Raw genomic sequence first — 20,513 nt, 5'->3', positions numbered from 1 at the left:
GGGTTCATAATTTTCTAGAATTTATTTTTAATCAAAATACCAAGTTATTTTTATGCAAATACCTATTTTTCCATTCCTATTGGTCTTCTTAACCTTCCAAATTACTTCAGTAATGCAACAAATCAGTAGTTCAGACTGTGGCAGTAAAATAGTTCACTGCTTTTGAAGAAACTAGGGTATCATAATCATTGGAATGTCATATGCTGAATAAACCAAGCATTTTTAAAGGATAAATGCTCTTGTTTTATATTGTTTCCACTCAACTCAATAAAAATAAAGACAGAAGTCCAAATTTTACCTTCAGAAGCACACATGTGATTCCCAATGAAGCCAGTGAGAGCAGCATATTGTGTGTGTGTGTGTGTGTAAAAATTTCCTTCTGGCTTGAGTTCTAATTTGGAAAAATAGGACATCCAACTGCAACAACTGCACTTTCTCCATGAAGAAAACTTATTAACACATCTTATAAAGTAAACTGAAGAGTCCTTATTTTCTCATTCTTTTTACTCTGGAAAAATTATTTGGCTCTTAAATTATTAGAGTTCATATTAAGTGAAAGAAAGCCTTCTGCTAAAATTAGATTTAAGAGAAGCCTGAATGGTACTTCAACAGCCAGGTGCAGTGTACTAAGTAAAACTTTGCTACATGAGAAAGTTGCTGACATTGAATTTGTTGCATGAAATATTAATTCTTTGGCTTGGATAGGAATAAAACACACAGGAAAGTGTACTTCTAGGAGTTCGGTACTTCTGTACTTGCTACATGGTCTGTTTGAGCGGACTCAGGAGACCTTAAATCCATTACTGATAGAATATGACTTTAGATAAGCCACTTATCTTCTGGTCCCTCAGTTGCTTCACCTGTAAAGTTTGTCTCCAAAATAATTTTTTCCCTGATTGTGCCCTAGGAACAGGCAGTAGAGAGGTATGTTATGGAGAACAAGCACATATGTGCCCACACACACAGCTAGAGGGCATGGGTGCTGCTACACCCTCTGGTTTGAAGTGGTTTCCATCCTATACAGGGTTTAAAGTTTGGTTCAATGCCTCCCAGCACCCCCACTATAAAAATTGTTCCACCAACCCTGCATTAGGCTTGGTTCATGAAACTTCCAGTCTCCTGAGATCTATCAGAGACTGTGGTCATCACTGCCAAGGCCCTGTGCTGTTTCTTGTCCCACTTCCACTTCTAGCTATGCTTTCATACTAAGCAACATAAGCCCTTAGTCTTCAAGATTAGACAGTCAATATAGTTTTTAAGTGCTTAATGATTATAAGTGTGGAACTGAGTAGTCTTTTTAACTTGCTGCACCAAGTAGTTGGAATGAGGTATTCTTAAAATTATAAATTTTGTGTTTTAGGAGAAACACGAATTGCCATTTTTAATGTCATATTTGTTTGCTTCAGCTTGTACCTTTCTATTTTATAGTGCTGTATTGGTTTTTGTTTGTTTTGTTTTTTGGCTAACATTCTAAAACCTTATTTGAGGCTAAATCTGTAGCCTTTACATTTAAAAAAAGAAAACTGAATAAAGCCCCTAAAGTTCAACTGAACACTCAAAGAATATCTTGATAATAGTTCTTGGCGTTTAGAAAGGCCCTGTGAATTTAACATGACACTGTCAAGACTTAAAATTAACACTCTGGACATTACCTCACTGTAATGCTTACATGAAGCTCAGATTTGATGTCAGTGTTTGTAATCCTCCATCACTTCTGCACATTTTTTGCTCCTGCTTATGTTTAACTTGGGAAAACAGTCTGATAAAAATTCACAACCTGTTTCTGCTGCCATTACTCACACTGAACAATAGTTTTTCTTTGCTAATAGTACTATTGCTTTTGGTGGGACTACTTATAGAATAAGATACTATTCATTGTGAGTAAAAGTGGTAGATTCTGTCCCTACATATTATATCATATATTACTTCATGAAAGAAACGTCAAGAGCCACATTTTAAAAAATCTTAGTGCAATTACTCTTTTTGTTCGGACAGCTGCAGTTTTTCGCCATGCACGATTACCTGTGTCAAGCCAGTTCTAGAAAATGTATGCACATTTGTAGTTAGTCAGTGGAACTTCTGTTGTGAGTAGAGCAAGGAAGGTTTGACACATCTTTTGCGCGAGTAATTTAGATGCATAGTTTTGAAAACTTGCCTTAAATGTTCTGAATTATACTCTTCAGGCCAAAGTAGTTGTATGGGCAAAAAATACTACAAATTGGTCAGTTCAGTTTAGCAACTAAATAAATTGATCAGGAAAAATTTAGCAGAGTCTAATGTTGTTAATCCAAAGTGATTTGATTTCAGATATGTTGTTTAACCAACCTAAAAAATGAAAAGATGTATTGCACTGTTGAAACATATAGTGTATATTCATTTATTGACAGTATAATTGCAATGTAAGCTATTACATGCAATTTTTGGTAGCTTGTCACTAATTTTGATAACATATATTTATCTTTGGTCCAGTCCTGCTTCCCTTTAGCCAATTTGAGTACTGCCTTACTCTATTATTAGTTCCAGTTCAATGGCTCTACTTGCCAAGTAAGGGTGTAGGGTGTGCACAGGCTTTATGTTGGGCTAGATTGTGCATCTGCAATACTCCCTTTGTAAGGGACAGCATGTAAATGCATTGCCCCAGGAGCAACACAGGGAGGAAATCATGCCTTGGAGGCTCCAAAAAGTAGCAGATCACTACTTCCTGGCCAGCAAGTTAGGCTGTGGAGCCACCTACTTCCTGGCCATATACTGGGGGAGGGAACAGCAACCATACAATATTTGCTTACTTCTAAATGCCCAGAGCAAAGGTCTGGGGAGGCTGCACAGGTTTGTTTGTGTATGGAGAAGCAGGGTTTCTTACTCTTCCCTATATTCCAGGATACCTGTACAATGTTCTGGCTAATAGAGATTAAATATGTGGTCATTTCCTTGAGGAGTCTGTGAAGGAACTTGAGGGGTTTCCTATGGCTAAAGTGGAAGTAGTGGAAGATGAGTTTGGTAGCAACATTTTGGATTAACGCAAGATTACTGTCACTGAAACATTATGGCATTGCAGTAAACCGGTTGTTAATAAACTTTGTCTGAATGTATTAAAATTTGTTTTTATACAGCTTTTCAATTGCTTTTTTTTGCTATTACTCCTAGTGTTTGCAGTCACTGGGGCAAATTTCTAAGGGACAGTTCATATTAGTGTGGTTTTTTTTAATTAATGTCCAGATCAAAGGACAGGCACATGTTTCTCCAGCTTGGTGAATGGTCGCTGTGCACAAGAACTTCCGAATAGGTTTACCAAAATGCAGTGCTGTTGTGAATCTGGTCGATGCTGGGCCGTTGGATCTGTTCCTGAGATGTGTCCTGTGAGAGGCTCTGGTGAGTGTTTTTTGCTGCCCATTCCAGTTATGACAGAGGTTGTTAGAAGCATTTTAAACTACTTTAAAATCAAAGCTAAAAAAAAGTTAGGAGTTACATTATTATTCATTTTTGTGTTTTCAATATGGATGTTTCCATCTGTGAACCATTTTTTCTGGTCCATTATTACTTAGGACCAGTTTCTGTAACCTCCTTTTGTTGACATTGGAAGTAGTTCTTGTGAATTGAGGAAGATTTTGTGGTCAAGCTCAAAGAAAAAAATGAGTCTGAGGATCCATAGTTCATTACAATGTAAAGGAACAGATGCTCTCTTTTTCTATAGTTTCATGTTTCTTTGAACTGGTAATGTACATGACATGAGTATATCACTTAATCTCTCAGCCTGGCACTCACATAGCAACTTTCCACATTGGTGGCGTAAATATGTTTTCATTTTACCCATGCTAAGATATCTGCGGGGCAGGGATTAGCATACTTTTTTATCCATTCCCTGCCAAAACTACACCAAAGAGCTAGGAGTAAATTATAACATGTCCTAATATTACTGTACATGGTATTAATTAAGTAACTCCTGTTGTGACTGTGAAAGCCTCATAAACATAAGAGTAGAAGAGAGAAGACAGTAAGTTCCAAAACCAGAAGTTGGTACTTTATTTTTTTCTTATGATACAGAGTTCTATAGTTCAGCATCTTCTTTACACACTGAATTAGGCAAGACTGTTTTACTGTATGTCTCTCTCTGTGTTCTTTTTTTGTAGATGAATACCGCAGACTTTGCACAGATGGAGTTCCTGTAGGAGGTGGTTCCAGACAGGTTGGACCAGGAGGCAATGGATTCCTTCCTGGTGGAAATGGGAATAGCTATGGCCCAGGAGGAACTGGATTTATTCCCATTCCAGGTGGCAATGGCTTCTCCCCTGGTGTAGGAGGAGCAGGTGTTGGGACTGGTGGCCAGAGTCCCACTGGAAATGGTGCAATCATTACTGGGCTGAGTATGTTTCCTTGTTTATTTTTGGTTTTTTTTTCAGTTGTTTCCCTCTATTTTTGATTGATGAGTTATAACTTTATTGCGTATTGCTTGTGTTTCTTAGGCTTTATTCTGGAAATGAGAACATCTCTTTGAATACACATCCTTACTTTCATGACGGTGGATTTTCTAGAGAGTTTAAGTCCCTTTTTTCCCAACAAAGATCACAAAAAGGGACATGTTTAATTTTTCTTTATTTGGGTAACAGAGATTAGTTTTCTTATTGGTCCTTCATACACTGTAACTACCTCTATCTTTTACAATCCCTTTGTTTACCAGTTATGATCACCTTTTACTCAATTAGCTCCTCATTAAGTTGAATGCCTGCAGTGGCTTTAGCTTCAAACTTCTGTACTATAGCCATTCATTGTCTATGTAACCCACACACCTTTTGGGTGCGGTGTTCTGTCCCATCTAGTGGCACCGAGACCACTTAGAGAGAGAGATTAATGAGTCAGCTCTACAGCCTTAGCTAAGAGCAGTATGGCTTTTAGCTCATGCAGTAGAGGCTCATGCATTTAGCTCCAGAGGCCCAAGGTTCGATCCTGCCTGCCGACAACTGGGATCTGTTAGTGTTACATCTACACATTTGGTAAAAATATAAGTTGAAGTAATATACATGTTATAAATTATACAGTGGTGTGATATATGTATCATTCACATTTCTGGATCGTCTACAGTCTAGCCACTATTCCCTCTACCTGGGGCTTATTCTAGGACTCCAAACCCATGAGCAGCATCAGCTACCCAGGATTTAAAAAAAAAAAAAACCTGCCAGAAAATTGTCCCCCAAATTCCACCTTCCTGAATCAGTTTCAGTCCCCCAAATTCCCAGCTACTGGAGGTGGGGACACTAGCTGGGGAGGGCTCTGACTTACTACGCAGAATTCTTTCCCAGATATCTGCTGGTGGGTCTTGCCCACATGCTTGGGGTCTAACTGATCACCATATTTGTGGTTGGGAAAGAATTTTCCCCCAGGTCAGATTGGCTGAGACCCTGGGTGGGGATTTGCCTTCCTCTGCAGCATGGGTCACTTGCTAATTTAAACTAGTGTAGATGGTGAATTCTCTGTAACTTGAAGTCTAAAAACCATGATATGAGGCCATCAGTAACTCAGCCAGAGGTTAGGACTCTATTTCAGGAGTGAGTGAGGTTCTGTGGCCTGCAATGTGAAGGAGGTCAGACTAGATGATCACAGTGGTCCTTTCTGACCTTAAAGTGAGTCTGGGTTGAAACAGTTTTTTTTAATAAATAAAAACTTTATTTTGTTCACAGTCATAAAATCTATAATCCTGCTACCCTGCAGGGGTAGAAGAGGAAGTTTCATTCCAGGAGAAAGAGAATTCCAGCCTCCCAGTGGGAACCTAACATTCGCTTCTGGATCCTGAAGGATCTGAGGTGTCAGTTTTTAAAGCCCCCTCCCCGTTCTATATTTTTATATATAGAAAACCCATTACGTTATTTTTGGAGGCGTTTTACATTTATTAGTTTTAATTTTTCTCTTCCTCTCAGAATTCGACTTAGCATGATTAAAAGTTTACAGAGAGAGGGAAACAAGAAATAATTCAATAAATGCTTTTAAAATTATCTTAAACATTCCTAATATAGTTTTTCTGTAACATGTAGAGCATATACAAAATATATAATTACGTGGTGTGATATTAAAGCACTCATTCAGGATGACCTGCACATCTCCCTTGTTGCAACTTGTGAGTAAAGCAGTCATCGCAGATTCATGATGCTAAAACCTTTATACCACGCTGTCATGTGTGGCCTGTACATATAAAATCTGTATGGTAGTAACATCCATGCGATACACTGTAGACCTGTTTTATCAAGCAGCTTTGAATATCTTACTTGCATACTGTTCACCAATCCATCGCAGTCAGTATTACTAGCATTCCAAACTACTGAGCTATCAGTACTTTTGAAACGAACTGCTAGAGGAAATCTTTCCTCCTTTTTCTTCCAAATGTGGAATTTTCCCTTCCCCCCAAAACTTATTGCTTTGGCCCAAGGCCTAGGATGAATAATAATCAGTTACTAATGCTTTCAGCAAATGTTGCAGGATCAGGGACTCAGTACAAAACAGTGCATGGAATATTAGGATAAGTACACCATAAGTAATAACGTCATAGTAATGAATTACCTAAATCCAAACCCAATGATTCCTCTCTCATCACACATTCGATGTAAACAGTGTATCATAACCAAGGCCATTTGTTTAATTTTTTTCTAATGTTAATTTATGTCTTTGCTATCTTACTGTCCTATCAATAGTTCTTGGAAATACTTTTTTTTAAACTTCAAAGAATACCTAAACTCACTGATTTGTTTAAAAAAATTGTTAAAAACAATTACAGATTATGTTGTGCATGTCTATTTCACATTCTGATTCAACTTTCTCATCTTCTGTAATCTGTTTCAGCAATCCTCAATCAGACAATAGATATATGTAAACACCACCCCAATCTCTGCTTAAATGGACGCTGCATACCAACAATTTCCAGTTACCGATGTGAGTGCAACATGGGATATAAGCAAGATGCAAATGGGGATTGTATAGGTAAGTGTAAATTTGTACAGTCCAATATTTAGTTTTTAAATCCTTTCCTATTTCATTTTTAAATCCATTTCTCTAAAAATGAGATTTTAATTTTGAGTGCATTTTATTGTTTTCTCCACAGAATGTTGTTAGTATTATTGGTCCTTGTGAAAAATAGTGTTGGAATCACAATTCTTTGTGCTGGGACAATGTGTAAGTTTTAAAGGAACAAGCTTTTCGACCAAAATTGTTATGTATCTCAGTAAAGAATAGATCTTTTTGTTTACTATATGTTAGTGTGATTGTTGGATCACTGTACATGTATCCTCATACTTTGTGGGCCAGATTCTGCTCTCATCTATACCAAAGTAGGTGAGAGCATTATTTGGTCCTGTATGTGTGTTTTACTCACTCTTGAATGTGAATGGCAGAGGGTTTTTGTAAAGATCCCAATTCATTAACAGAATTTATATACAGACTTAAATATCAAATGCATTTACATTATAGATCAAAATACTTGAAATTATCTGTGAAGAACTGAATTCAGCAGGATGTGTTTTCCCTTCAACTGGTGATGGCTTCACACACTTTTAAAAGGCAGAAAGAATGTATCTCCCACTCTATTTTAGTGGTTCGTGATGTCATCAGTTCTTATAAGGAAACACAAAACATGGGACATAACAACTACTAAGAAGAATTCTGTTTTCAGATATGTTGTTTGAAAAAAATATTTTTAAGTTTTAATCATTATTTCTGTGCCACTGTGTAAGAGAGAAAACTAGAGACAGCTATATGTGAAAAGATTCATGTCCCATTAGGGGGAGACACTTCAGTTCATAATGGCAACAAATCTTACTGCTAACATATGTTTTCAGTAATTCCCAGAACACAGGACAAGAAAGGGGTCCTCTACAAAGGAGTCATCTTTTGCCTCCAGTCTTGCTCTATGTATTCAGGATCCCTCTCAACCTGTCTGACTTCTGTTTGCTTACTGTGCAAAATTATTTCAATTACAGATGAGAATAAGTCATAAGTGGAGTGTGCAACAGCTCCTTGTGCCTCTGTCCTGGCTGGCAAGGTGGTTATAGAGCAATTTTTCTGGCATAATTAGGATTTACGGGAAAGTATCCAGGGGAGGATATAGTGGGAGATGCACAAAACTCCCCACCTTGCATCCCTGGCTGAGAGGATTTGGAGGGTTCATACTGTTGCTAAGTTTTCCTGCCCTGGATACCAACGTGAGTCTGCATAGTTGGGATTTGGATGTCAGGAATTGGTCTCTACTAGCTAAAAATAGGGGTATATTTTTGTGTTCATGTTGTAGTGGAGATTCCTGAAGGTTTCTCATTTAGCATCTGATCCTGTACCATTAAAATCAGTAGGAGTTTAACATTGACTTTAGTGAAAGCATGTTCAGACCCCTAGGGAGTAATGCTGAAATATGCTGAGCACATCCTGAAAGCTGCTATGTGCCCTGAACTGATAGATCGTTAAGGCCAGAAGGAACCACTGTGATCAACTGTTCTTTGACTACCTGTAATACATAGGCCATTGAATTTCACCAAGTGGTTCCTGCATCGAGGCCTTAACTTCTGAATTTCTATTTGGTGTGATTTGAGGGGGGGAAGCATATGTAGGGGAGAATTTGGTCTAAACATATGTTCTGTTAATTATTTGGGATGTATGGTATAATTTTTTACATTTTTATTAATATTTTGCCATTCACTCTTAAATGAAGAAAACAGAGTTTTGTACTGGCAAAAATCTGAAATGACAGCTACTCCAGGGATAGGAGTTGCATAGCATTAAAGGTCTATCCAGACAGCAATTCACATGATGACAAACTGTGGAGTTTGTGATATATAGTTGTTACTACAGCATGATCTTGATAAAAGCTTCATAGTTCATGGGGGAAATTATCCTTCATGAAGAAACACACTGAAATAGCAAGAGAAAATATTTTTCACACAACTTTGTACAAGCCAAGACTAAGTGCAGTGTCCAAGCAAAGTTTCATTCATCTTTGAAATTCCTTTCTTGCTGTAATGGTAAAAAGAGTTTTACTAAGACTGTCAACACTTTGTATTGTATATCAGCAACTAATGCATTAGGAATAAATAATTATAATAACAGTTAACAATAACAAAGGCCTTGTCTAAGAAAGCCTGTAGAGACACAAGCAGAGACCTTTCTATTTACAGTGAACATCTTCCCATCGTATCGTAGAGATGTTAGGACTGTTTTTTTCAAATGTGCTGAGATTTCACTCTGGCATATCAGGTATGAATACTGGAAAAGTCACAACAAGGCCCTTTATTTTTGCCTGGGCTTTGAAGTGGGTGGAGGAATTGTGCTATAGGTTATATAAAGGGGTGTTAGCATTTGATTATGAACTGCTATTTGATAATAGGGGTCAGCTGATTGAAGCACATATTGAGTTTTGTATAATAATTAGTAGGGTACTAAAAGCATGTGGGTGAACACTTATTTGTTCTAAATCAAAAGAAAATAAACTAAATAAAATAAGTAAACTAAAACAGAGCTACTTTTGAGGTAGATGGTGGAGTTACTCTTATCAGGCCTGCAGTTCCCACCACAGTAGAGTTATGGTGGGTGGTGTTTGATATGGAGATATATGGAAATATATGCTGTACAGTTTTCTTGCTTTATTTAAATATTTCCTCATCTCTTATCAGAAGAAATTGTCCCTGAAAAAGTGGACGTGAAGTGGCCATCTGTGGTCTAGGTTGCCCAGGTGGATCTAAATCCATTCCTGGATAGTGGGGTTATTGACCAAGCGTGTGATATGTGTTTGTATAGACAGTTGGAATCCTATGCACCTCTGTGTCATAACATCACCAAACATGGATGTTCAGAGTGCTAAACTCTACTTGAGCTGTTAAGACCTGATTCTCCTTCCACAGCAAGTTTAGGCTGATGTAACTCCATTGACTTCATTGGAATTACTACTGATTGTTGCCACTGTAAGAGGAAACTCAGGCCTTTAATGAAATTTGTTATAAAAATTAAAATACACGCTACTTAAACCACTCATACACACAGGTGGATTCAAATATTACTTCAAGTAATATGAAACTGAAGTAAAATGATCGAAGTATCATCACAGACAGCTCAATGTGCAGAAGTGGTCTGAAAAGTGAATAAATTTTGAGTTGCAGTAAGATGAAAATAGAGTCAGATGGTGACAAAAACAGAAGATGCTGTACCATTTTTAGGAGAATCCCATACAAAATCAGAAAATGAGGAAAAATTAGGTGTTGTGACAGGGTCAGGCCAGATGGCTATAGGAGAGTAATTTTTTGCTTAAAAAAAAAAAATAGGTATTTTTTTATTTGCATAACACACTTACAAAACAACAGCATATGCAATGTGTAACACAGCAACCAATCACACTTGTTTTCTCATTAGCTTCAGGGGAGGGAAGTGTTCAAGCTTGCCTGGGCCCAGAGCGGGGGGCTTCCTCGACTCTCGTGGTCTTCCACCCTTCCGAGTTATGTGGTGGCCCAGAGCAAGGGGGCTTCATCGACTCTCAAGGTCTGCCACCCCCTCGAGTTACCTGGCGCCACGCCCGAGTGTCATCAACAATTCCCTCCTCTGAAAGCACCCAACAAAAGGGGCAGGCTGTGGGTGGGCAACCCGGGGGGGGTGGGGGATGACGGGCACGTGCACCCACGTGTGAAAGGACCCCTCTAAGGTGGTGGTGTCTGCAGCAGCAATGGCTGGGGCTGGGGTCCCTTACTCACCCAATCAAAGGGTCAAAACAAAGGGAGCCGGATGGGGACACGGAGCAGAGAGCCTCGGACAGCGCCCACCGCTCCTCAAAAGCATCAAGGGGGTCGGTGGATGCCGCCCAGAGGAACTCCGCCCAGCTACATGAACGGACCGATGATCAGAAAACGGCCCCACAGTCACAGGACACTCCATCGGCCAACCTCTCTTTGGTTTTATAGATGGCTGTTTTAGCCAGGGCCAGGAGGAGGTTAACTAGGAGATCCTGCGACTTTGTGAGGCCGTGGATGGGGAGTGCATAAATAAAAAGGTGAGGGGAAAAATGCAACCAAAAACGTAATAAAAGATTTGTGAGAAGCCGGAACAGGGGCTGCAGCCTGGCGCATTCCAAATATACGTGCGCCAGGGTTTCCATCACACAGCAAAAGGGACAAGTATCCAGGATGGGGTTGAACCGCGCCAAGTACATGCCCGTGCTCACAGCTCCGTGAATGAGCCTCCAACTGATGTCCCCGATGGGCCTCGGACCCAAGGTGGAATATAGGCTGGCCCACCAGGGCTGCTCTCCCTCCAAAGGTGGCAGAAGGTTTCGCCACTTTGTGTTGGGGCGGGACAGTAGGGTGAGGTCGTGAAGGGTGTGGAGCACGAGCGTGTATAGATGTTTCTTTGGTGTGGTTTGGAAGCGTACCAGCTGCAATTCATGCAGCCGGCTCGCAGTAATGGGGTGAGGGGGTCGATTGAGTCTACGGGGCAGGGGTCCAATTAAAAGGTCGGGCAGGCCTGGGGTGGACGGGGCGTGTCCTCAAGCAGGACCCGATCGAGGTAAGCTCTAGCAGCGGGCAGCAAAGCGGCCTTCACCTGCTGAAGTATGCGCCGGGGGTATGAGGTCTGGAGACCCCCATGCACTGAGCGAGCGTCAGGTGATCCATCCAGTCTCCCCGCTCGTAGTCCAGGAGGTCTCCGACTCTCGTGACTTCTGCCAGGATCTGGCGCACCGAGCGGGACTCCGCCACCTGCACATGGAGCTGGGGGTTGTGTAGCAGGGACTCCGCGAGGAGGTTTGCCCCCTCGGTGGTCGCCACAGACCTGGTCGTTAAAAACAGTTTCCAAGTCCGGAGGAGGTCCTGGTAGAAGACTGGCAGCCCGGAGAGGTCTCGCGGAAGACGTCCCAGACAGAGATAAAAGAGTTGCCGGTCATATCGGAGCCCTCGGATGCGGCACAGGATGGTGTGCACCAGTATGCTCCACGCCGAACTGCCTGTACCATAAAGGAGCCTCTGTAGGGCCTGGAGGTGGAAGACGCGGACCTGAGTGTGCAGACACTTCAGGCCCTGTCCTCCCTTCAGGGCTAGATGAACAACCCCTACAGGGGCCCAGTGCATTCCTGACCAAAAGAACCCCAGAATCGATGTCCGGAGGTAGGTCAGGAAACCCGGGGCCGGGACCAGGGTGTTGAGCCGGTACCAGAGCATGGACCGGACTAGTTGATTAAGCACCAGCGCTTTCCCTCGGAGGGAGAGACATCTGGAGTAGTCCCGTCCATTTCCGGAGCCACTCTGTCACCCCGTCCTCTAAGTTTTCCCAGTTCTCTGGCAGAGAGGGATGCGTGGCAGAAAGGTAAATGCCGAGGTAGAGCAGTGGACCTGTGCTCCACCGGACGGTCTGAAGCGCGGGTGGGAGGGAGCTCGCCTGCCGCCAGTCTCCTACTGCCAAGCCAGAGCTCTTGACCCAGTTGACCCGGGCAGAGGAGACTGCCGAATAGAGGGCCTGGCAAGCCTCCACCCGCGCCAAGTCGCCCGGGTCCTGGACCACGAGGAGCACGTCATTGGCGTACGCCAACAGGACCAGCCGCAGTTCCAGCTCCCGCAGCACCAACCCTGTCAACCTCCTGCGGAGGAGGCAGAGGAAGGGCTCGATCGCCAGAGTGCACAGCTGGCCCGAGGGGCGGCACCCCTGCCGTACTCCTCGCCCGAAGTTGACCGGTTCGGTCAGGGTCCAGTTGAGCTTAACCAGACACTTTGCGGAAGCGTACAGCACCCGGAGAAAACCCACAAACTGGGGTCCGAAGCCAAACGCCCGCAGAGTGCTCAGGAGGTACCCGTGGTCTACCCTATCGAAAGCCTTCTCCTGATCTAGGGACAGGAGGGCGAATGACAGACCATCTCTACATCCGAGTTCCAAAAGGTCCCGAACCAGAAATAGGTTATCAAAGATACTGCGGTCCAGGACGGGGTAGGTCTGGTATGAGTGGATCACGTCCGCCAGCACAGACCCTAGCCGCAGCGAGATTGCTTTCGCTACGATTTTGTAGTCCACACTGAGGAGCGAGACGGGACGCCAATTTCGTAAATCGTGGAGGTCCCCCTTCAGCAGTAAGGCGAGCACAGCTCGCCTGCATGAAAGAGGGAGGACCCCGCTCTGCAGAGACTCAGCCCAGATGGTGACTAGGTCTGGGCCGAGGACATCCCAAAACACGTGGTAGAACTCCACGGTCAGCCAGTCCATGCCTGTAGGCTTATTAGTGCGCATACGACGGAGGGCTTCCGAGAACTCTGCCAGAGTGAGAGGCAACTCTAGCCGGTCTCAGTCGCTTGCGCTGACCGTACGGAGCTCCTCCCAGAGCACTCTGCAAGCGCCAGGGTTGGTCAGATCTGGGAAGAAAAGACTTATGTAGAAGGCTCGGGCCCTCCCACACATCTCCACCGGTTCCGTGAGGGGGGTGCAGTCTTCTGCCAGGAGGCAGGTGATGTGTTTCTTGGCCCCCCTCGTTTTCTCCAGAACATAGAAGAAGCAAGAGCCACGATCCATCTCCCGAAAGAGGCGGATGCGGGATTGAACAAAGGTGCCCTGGGCCCGATGGTCCTCGAGGGCCCGGAGCTCCTCCTGCTTTTCCTGGGATGCTCCGCAGAGGAGCGGGTCCTTGGGGCTGGTGGCCAGACGCCTCTCCAGCTCTAAGACTGCTCTAAGACTGCTCTAAGACTGTTCCAACTGCTCTATCACCGCATTTCTCCGTCAGCTGGTGCCCCGGGTGTAGTCGTGGCAGAAAAGCCTGGCGCGCACCTTCCCCAGGTCCCACCGTTGCCGCACCGAGGGAAAGGCACGCCGCTGCCCTCACCAGGCCAGCCAGAATTCCCGGAAGGACGTCATGAAGCCCTCATCTAACAGGCTGTTGTTAAAATGCCAGTAGGCCGGCTCCAGCCTCTCCGCACAGAGGGAGGCTGTCGCGGTGGCTAGATGATGATCAGAAAATCATCATCTGGGGCCAGCCGAATGCTGGAGGAATGGGCTAGTGAGAGATGGAAGCGTGATAAATAAATGCGGTCCAACCGGGAGTGGCTCGACCGATGGGCTTCCACCCGGACAAAGGTGAACATGGAAGTGTCATCCAGGTGGTGGTCACCCCATATGTCCACGAGGGAGTGATGTTCGACTATCTCCCGGAGGGTGTCGGCGGCGGCCGGGCTCTGCTCAGTCCCCGAGTGGTCTTGTTCGTCAAGGATGGTATTAAAGTCCCCTCCTAGGACCAGGCACTTGTGAGAATCTAAGGTGCTGAGGAAAGCGGACGCCCGCTGGTAGAACTGCAGCCGTTCCGGGCCTGATGTCGGGGCATAGACCTTAACGAGGTTAACCACGAGCCCCTCCATACGGACCCGGAGATGCAGCAGGCGGCACGGCCTTGGCAACCCCTAGCACCTCGGGCCGTAGGTCGGGGAGAACAGGGTCGCCACTCCAGCCTGTCGAACCGTGGCATGGCTAAAGTAGACCCTGTCCCCCCACTCCAGCCATCAACTGTCTTCGGCAATCGGGTCCGTGTGGGTCTCTGGGAGGGAGGGTACTCTGTGGTTTTCCTGCAGAAGGAAGGAGAGCACCTGGGACCTGCAGAGAGCCATCCTACAACCCCGGGTGTTCAACGTTGCGATGGTGAGAGGTGTCATGGGGAGGGTCGGGGGGGAGGGGTCCTCACTGGCAGGGACTCTCGCATCTCCCAGCAGGCCACGCAGCAGTCCGTGACCCATCCCGTAGGTGAGTAATTGTTCACAGAAGATGTGGACCCACTAGTAGGCTGTGGCATCCTGCTTCCCCGTCCCTTTACCCTCCTGCATGAGGGCCCTTGTGGCCCGGAGGATTTGAGAAAAGTCCCCCCATCGCTGGAGAGCAAGTTGTACCTTGTTGCGGGAGCCGCGGACATCATCTAAAAACTTCCGCAGCTCTCCTTGCAGCTCATGGGGGGGTGGGGTTACGGTTTCCCGGTTGTTCCCCAGCAGGGCCCTTGGTGCAGCCCTGTGGTCCACTAAAACGGACAAGCAGGGTGCGGACCCCCGACGGGGTGCCTGATGGGCTGGAGCTTCTAGGCCCACCTCAAGCTCTGGGGCGATAGGGGGCGGTGGAGGGAAAATAGCAGCTCCTAATGGGTGGGGGCAGGAGAACACAAAGACCGCTCCCTGGTGGTCATCAGTTGGGAAAGAGAAGGAGACAGCCCCGGGGGCGGCAATGACATTGCAGGAGGTAAATTGGGTGGGGTGGGGGCAGGGGCAGGGGCAGACGTGAGGTTCTGGGTTTCGGGAGGCAAGCAGCTGGATGGTGGCGCCTCCCGATCAGGCTCAAGAGTTAAGGGGGTGGGGAGGGAGCTCTCAGTGACACTGGGCGCGCGCTCTGTGGTGGATTTAGCGGCCACAGCATGAGGAGGTGGATTATCTTCTGTAGGGCCCCTGCCCAGGAAGGAAGTCGATTGCTCCACACCAACGGGGGGTGCCCCGGCGACTTGTGTCCCGGCTGCGTGGCGCCGGCTGTCACCTGAGCAGGCTCGGTGGTAGTCAGTGGGGTGCCATCAGCGGCTGGGTTGGTGGAGGAGTCCAGGGGCTCCTCGGAGGTGGGAGCAGAAGCAGCAATTAAGGGGAGGGAGCATGGGGAACAGAGGGGTGGAGTGAGGTCCCCCAGATAGAGATTTGCTGGCAAAAGGTCGTCCTCCCCCTGGGCAACCGGGGTCAGATCTAAGGCCTCGATCTCCTTGAACATGGAGGAGAGGACACTTTCCGCCACCCTGGGGTTCTCGCCCCTGGAACCCGCCATGACGGTTACCTCGGGGTTCACAGTGGCTTTGGGTAGCGTCAGGACAGAAGGGGCTTCCTCGAGGGTCTCGGAGGGGAGGGTCTCCCGTGAAGGGGAGACACTACCCTCCGGTGTTGCCATGTCTTTCCCGGCTGACACCGGTGGATGGGACACACTCATGGGCAAAGCGGAAGGTTCGGCATCTGTGCCCACTTTCCTAGTCTTCCGGGGGGCCTCCACCTCGGGTAGATGAGGCAGAGCTCGAGCCTTCTGCCTGCCTGGCTTCCCCTGGACTAGGGCTCAGCCCTCCATGGCATCATCTGGGGCCTGGTTAGCAGGGGTCGTGTCAGGGGGTAAAGGCGATAGCTCAGGGACTTGTGGGGGGGAACGGTGGGGCAGCATAAGGGAGGGAGGATTCTCCCTGAGGCAGGCTCTCTCCCATGTCTGGTGGTATCTCTGCCCCACCCTCCTCCATGGGCCCTGCTAGATTGTTAGCAGTGAGGGCAGGGCTCTCCCGCTCGTCTGGGCGTTGTAGGGGAGGTGCCCCTTGGGCCTGAGCGGGAGTAGCGGTGGTCCAAAGGGGGTGGGCAGGTTCAGATACTGGGTGGCCAGGGGCATCGGCAATGACGGGGCCGATGTCCTGCCGGGTCTCGGGGATCCCAGGTGCCCCTCCTTGCCGGGCTAAGGGGCAGTCCCTCCGGACATGCCCCGACGCCCAGCAGAGGTAGCACTGGGCTTCCCCTGCGGAAAAGTACACCCGGTAACGGGCCCCCTGGTGGGGGACTAGGAAGGACCCTTCGAGCGCCACTCCGTCACGCACCGCCGACGGCAGTAAAAGTTGCACTTGCCAGCGGAAGGAAAAAATGTGACGGAGGGTGGGATCCTTGCAGCCCAACAGGAGAGGGCTGATAACAGAAACAGGTTTCCCCAGGGTGGAAAGGGCAGGTAGCAGGGCAGCATTGGGGAGAAAAGGAGGGACAGAGGTCAGGACCAGGTGGACGCCCAGGTCCTCTAGTGGCTCTAGGGGGACAAACACCCTCCCCCCCCACCGCCAGGCCCCTCTTCACTGCTTCCTGGGCGGCAGCCTCCGATGCTAAGAAGAAAACGACCTTTCCATACATTTTGGAGGCCGCCACAATGGCCGAGGGCCCCACCACCCTCACCAACGCCCACACGTAGGTCTGCACGTGGGGCGAGGCGGGCACCAGGAGGCATCGGACACCATGCTTCCTTGTCATGGTGGGAAAGGGGCCCCAGCCGCTCTTGATGGTGGCGGAGGCGGTGGGTGGGAGAGATGACGAGGTGGCAGGCGGGGGGGCTGCCGCTGCCCGGGCATACATTCTGGGGGCTGAGGGAGGGACATCCGCAGAGCTGGTGGAGGGGGCAGCGAGGGAGGATGCTGTGGTTGGTGGCGGGGCTGCAGCAGTGGGGGTGGCCCCTGCCATGGAGGGCCTGGTGGTTTTAGCGGGGTCCTTCCCCTTCTTCTTGCCCTTGTCTTTCCCGCCGGCTGGGGGGGCTTCCCTAGAGTCTGGAGAGGCAATGAGCATGGCAGCGGCGGAGGTCACTCCGGTGCCCTCCATTGCCAATGCCCCAGTGGGGGCGGTGGCAGGTGATTAACAGGAATTGGGGTCAGGTGGAAAGTGACAAGCTGTGGGGTGGACAGTTCAGGGGAGGGGGGGCCCATGAACCACCGTACGCTTGTCCAGAGAGTCCTGTCTGGTTGGCTGGTGCTTCTGGCCCACGCAGTGGAATCAGAGCGAGCAGCTGAGTCCAGAGGCAGATGTTAGAAAGCCAGCAAAGATGGTGGAGTGGGGGGGTGAAGATCGTAGTATGGGGGTTGGGAGGACACAGATGGATCGGGGGGCAGCTCCGTGCCACACCCCCTGTGCCACCACAGACGCAATTAAAACACAGTCAAACTCCCCCCCACGAGAGTATAATTCAAAAAATTACTCAGTCTTACGGCCCCCTTCACGATGATTTGTAGTTTCCCTGGGTGATTTCTTCTCCAGCTTGTTGGCTGTGTACCAAGGCTTCCGGCGGGCCGAGATAAGAAAGGAATTCCAAACAGACAGCAAAACGGCTGGGTCTGGGGGTTTCCACTCCCCCCTCCGGATAGCAAAATCGGCAATCTTCCCCCCTCTCCTCCGGGGGGTTCAGCTGAGGCAAATAGCTGAGCCCGAAAGCAGGCGTGGGGGGGTGGGGTGCTGGAGGCCGACCAGCACGTAAACGGCAAGAAGAAAAAGCAACAAAAAATCAAACCAAAACAAAAAGTGTCTGGCCCGGTCGGAGGGGGGAACTAAGGCAGGTTCAAAAAGTAAGAAAAATCCAGGCCGGGGGCTTTAGGAAAGAATAGAAAGCAGATAGCTGGGGAGCAAGCAAAGGACGTCCCATTTCCCAACAGGGAAGGTTCTAGAACAATCAGGAACCTTCTGGAGACAATTAAGACAGGTTGATTAGAACACCTGCAGCCAGTCAAGAAGCTGCTAGAATCAATTAAAGTAGGCTAATCAGGGCACCTGGGTTTTAAAAAGGAGCTCACTTCAGTTTGTGGTGTGTGTATGAGGAGCTGGGAGCAAGAGGTGCTAGGAGCTGAGAACGAGAACGTGTACTGTTGAAGGACTGAGGTGTAGAGGTGTACAAGCATTATCAGACACCAGGAGGAAGGTCCTATGGTGAGGATAAAGAAGGTGTTGGGAGGAGGCCATGGGGAAGTAGCCCAGGGAGTTGTAGCTGTCGCACAGCTGTTGCAGGAGGCATTCGAGACAGTTGCATTCCACAGGGCCCTGGGCTGGAACCTGAAGTACATGGCAGGCCCGGGTTCCCCCCAAACCTCCCAACTCCTGGTCAGACACAGGAGGAGTTGTCCTGGACTGTAAATTCAGAAAAAAGGCCAAGCTGACGGCTGCTGTGAAGCTCCAAGGCGAGCAAATCCATCAATAAGTGCAAGACCCACCAAGGTAGAGCAGGAACTTTGTCGCAGTGTATATAAGAAGGATTTCAATAGGGTCAAGTCCATCTAGGTGTTAAAATCTCAAAATGCTAATTGGAGGCTTCATTCTGCACTGATCTACATTTTGAGTAATTCGGTGGATTCCAGAGGGATTGTACAGGGTATATTGCAGTTAACATTAAAAAGTCAACAGTTACCAAGCAGAATTATCTGAGATCTCCTGCTTGAAGTATAGCAAAACAATCACAGTGTCTCAAATGCTATATTTCAGAGTAGCAGCCGTGTTAGTCTGTATCTGCAAAAAGAAAAGGAGTACTTGTGGCACCTGAGAGACTAACCAATTTATTTGAGCATAAGCTTTCGTGAGCTACAGCTCACTTCATCGGATCCGATGAAGAGAGCTGTAGCTCACGAAAGCTTATGCTCAAATAAATTGGTTAGTCTCTCAGGTGCCACAAATACTCCTTTTCAAATGCTATAGTTAACTGTTGACTGTTGAATGCAAATGCTGTATGTCAATCAAGAGTTTGAACATGGGACTTTAAGTGGGAACTTAACAGAATGAAATATCCGTGCATAATGATATACATTAAATTAAATTAAGCTAAAGGACTTGTTCAAATCCAATTTGGATTCTCTTCTGGTTACTGAAAGAACAGGCTTGGGGCGTTGGGAACAGCTACATTTCACTGTATGGGGTAAGGTTAATAATACAAAAATGAACACTCTTTCCAGACTATTATAATCTGTTTGGCTCCTCACCCAGGGAAAACCCCAAAGGATATTTTAAGAAGTTCAGAAAATTATTAAAGAATTTTCGTGGGGTAAGGCAGAAAAAGAAAGTATGACTTTTTTTCAAAATGGTCCTGCCAGAACAAAAGGGTAGGTTTATACACAACTTCCAGTCCTCCAATTATATTGTACAGTTTTCATCATGAATCATTGTCTACTGTTAAAAAGATAAAATTCACAACAATCCTTACTGGACTGATACTGAGCTGTCTAATGGACCATCAGTTCCTCTTTCTGAATTGATAGAAATCTGTGTTGTAGTAACACTTCCTTGTTATCACTGTGTTTGCAAAAACATATTCAATAAAATGGTAAAAATATTGTAGAAGCATCAGTAGCAACACCACAGTTACAGTTGTGTTGAGATTTGTACTTACAGGTGGATTCAAATACCTGTATTTCATACTTTTTTGTCCTCGGATTTGGCGCAATAAATGTTCAGAAAACAATCAAACTTTCAATAGAATATTTTAGTGAAATTTTTGCTCACTGTTGCCGATTAAATATTTAAAAATTGAGAGATGTGGGCAACAGAGGGAGTTAGCTGAGGTTGAAAAGGGAAAATGATGTGGGGAGTATACATGATGGAGGACTTTATAGTCTGAATGCTTATTTCCTTGCGTTTGACAATTTGCTTTGGTGGGGATATCCATTCTAGTAACCTGAACTCAAGGTTAACTTTTTTTTTTAGAATATTTTTAGCCTGAGCCCCTTTTATCACTAGCATGTAATAATATAGGAAAAACCCAGATTCATATTTAAATACAAGGAGTCATCTGGCACACATGGACTGAAAGGGATTTTCTAAGCTTAAATCAGTTATTTCATAGGGGAGTATTGTTTTCCTTCTCTGGGGTTTATGAATTCATTGATAATGAGAGTGTTTGGTAATGCATATGAATTTGCTTTGACAGTTAAGCAGCTGACAAGTTTTGCTTAGAACTTTATTCTAGAAAAAAAATCTTTTTTATACTAGAAACCATAACAAAGTAGAGGAGTATAGTGTATATATTTATAAATTGCTCCT

General features: G+C 46.3%; 1 protein-coding gene across 1 annotated transcript in view; it reads left to right on the top strand.

Annotated features, from left to right (window-relative positions):
• FBN2 (fibrillin 2) overlaps positions 1-20,513 on the top strand; it is a 251,187-nt gene that overhangs the window by 89,512 nt on the left and 141,162 nt on the right. The window contains exons 9-11 of the mRNA XM_077816364.1: positions 3,217-3,369; positions 4,128-4,361; positions 6,826-6,963. Of these exons, the coding sequence (XP_077672490.1) occupies positions 3,217-3,369; positions 4,128-4,361; positions 6,826-6,963 (525 nt within the window). The remainder of the gene's footprint in view (positions 1-3,216; positions 3,370-4,127; positions 4,362-6,825; positions 6,964-20,513) is intronic.

The sequence above is a fragment of the Eretmochelys imbricata genome, chromosome 5 (genome assembly GCF_965152235.1).
Source record: "Eretmochelys imbricata isolate rEreImb1 chromosome 5, rEreImb1.hap1, whole genome shotgun sequence".
NCBI lineage: Eukaryota > Metazoa > Chordata > Testudines > Cheloniidae > Eretmochelys > Eretmochelys imbricata.
Note: the sequence above shows the minus strand (reverse complement) of the source record. Positions and strands in the feature narration are given on the sequence as shown.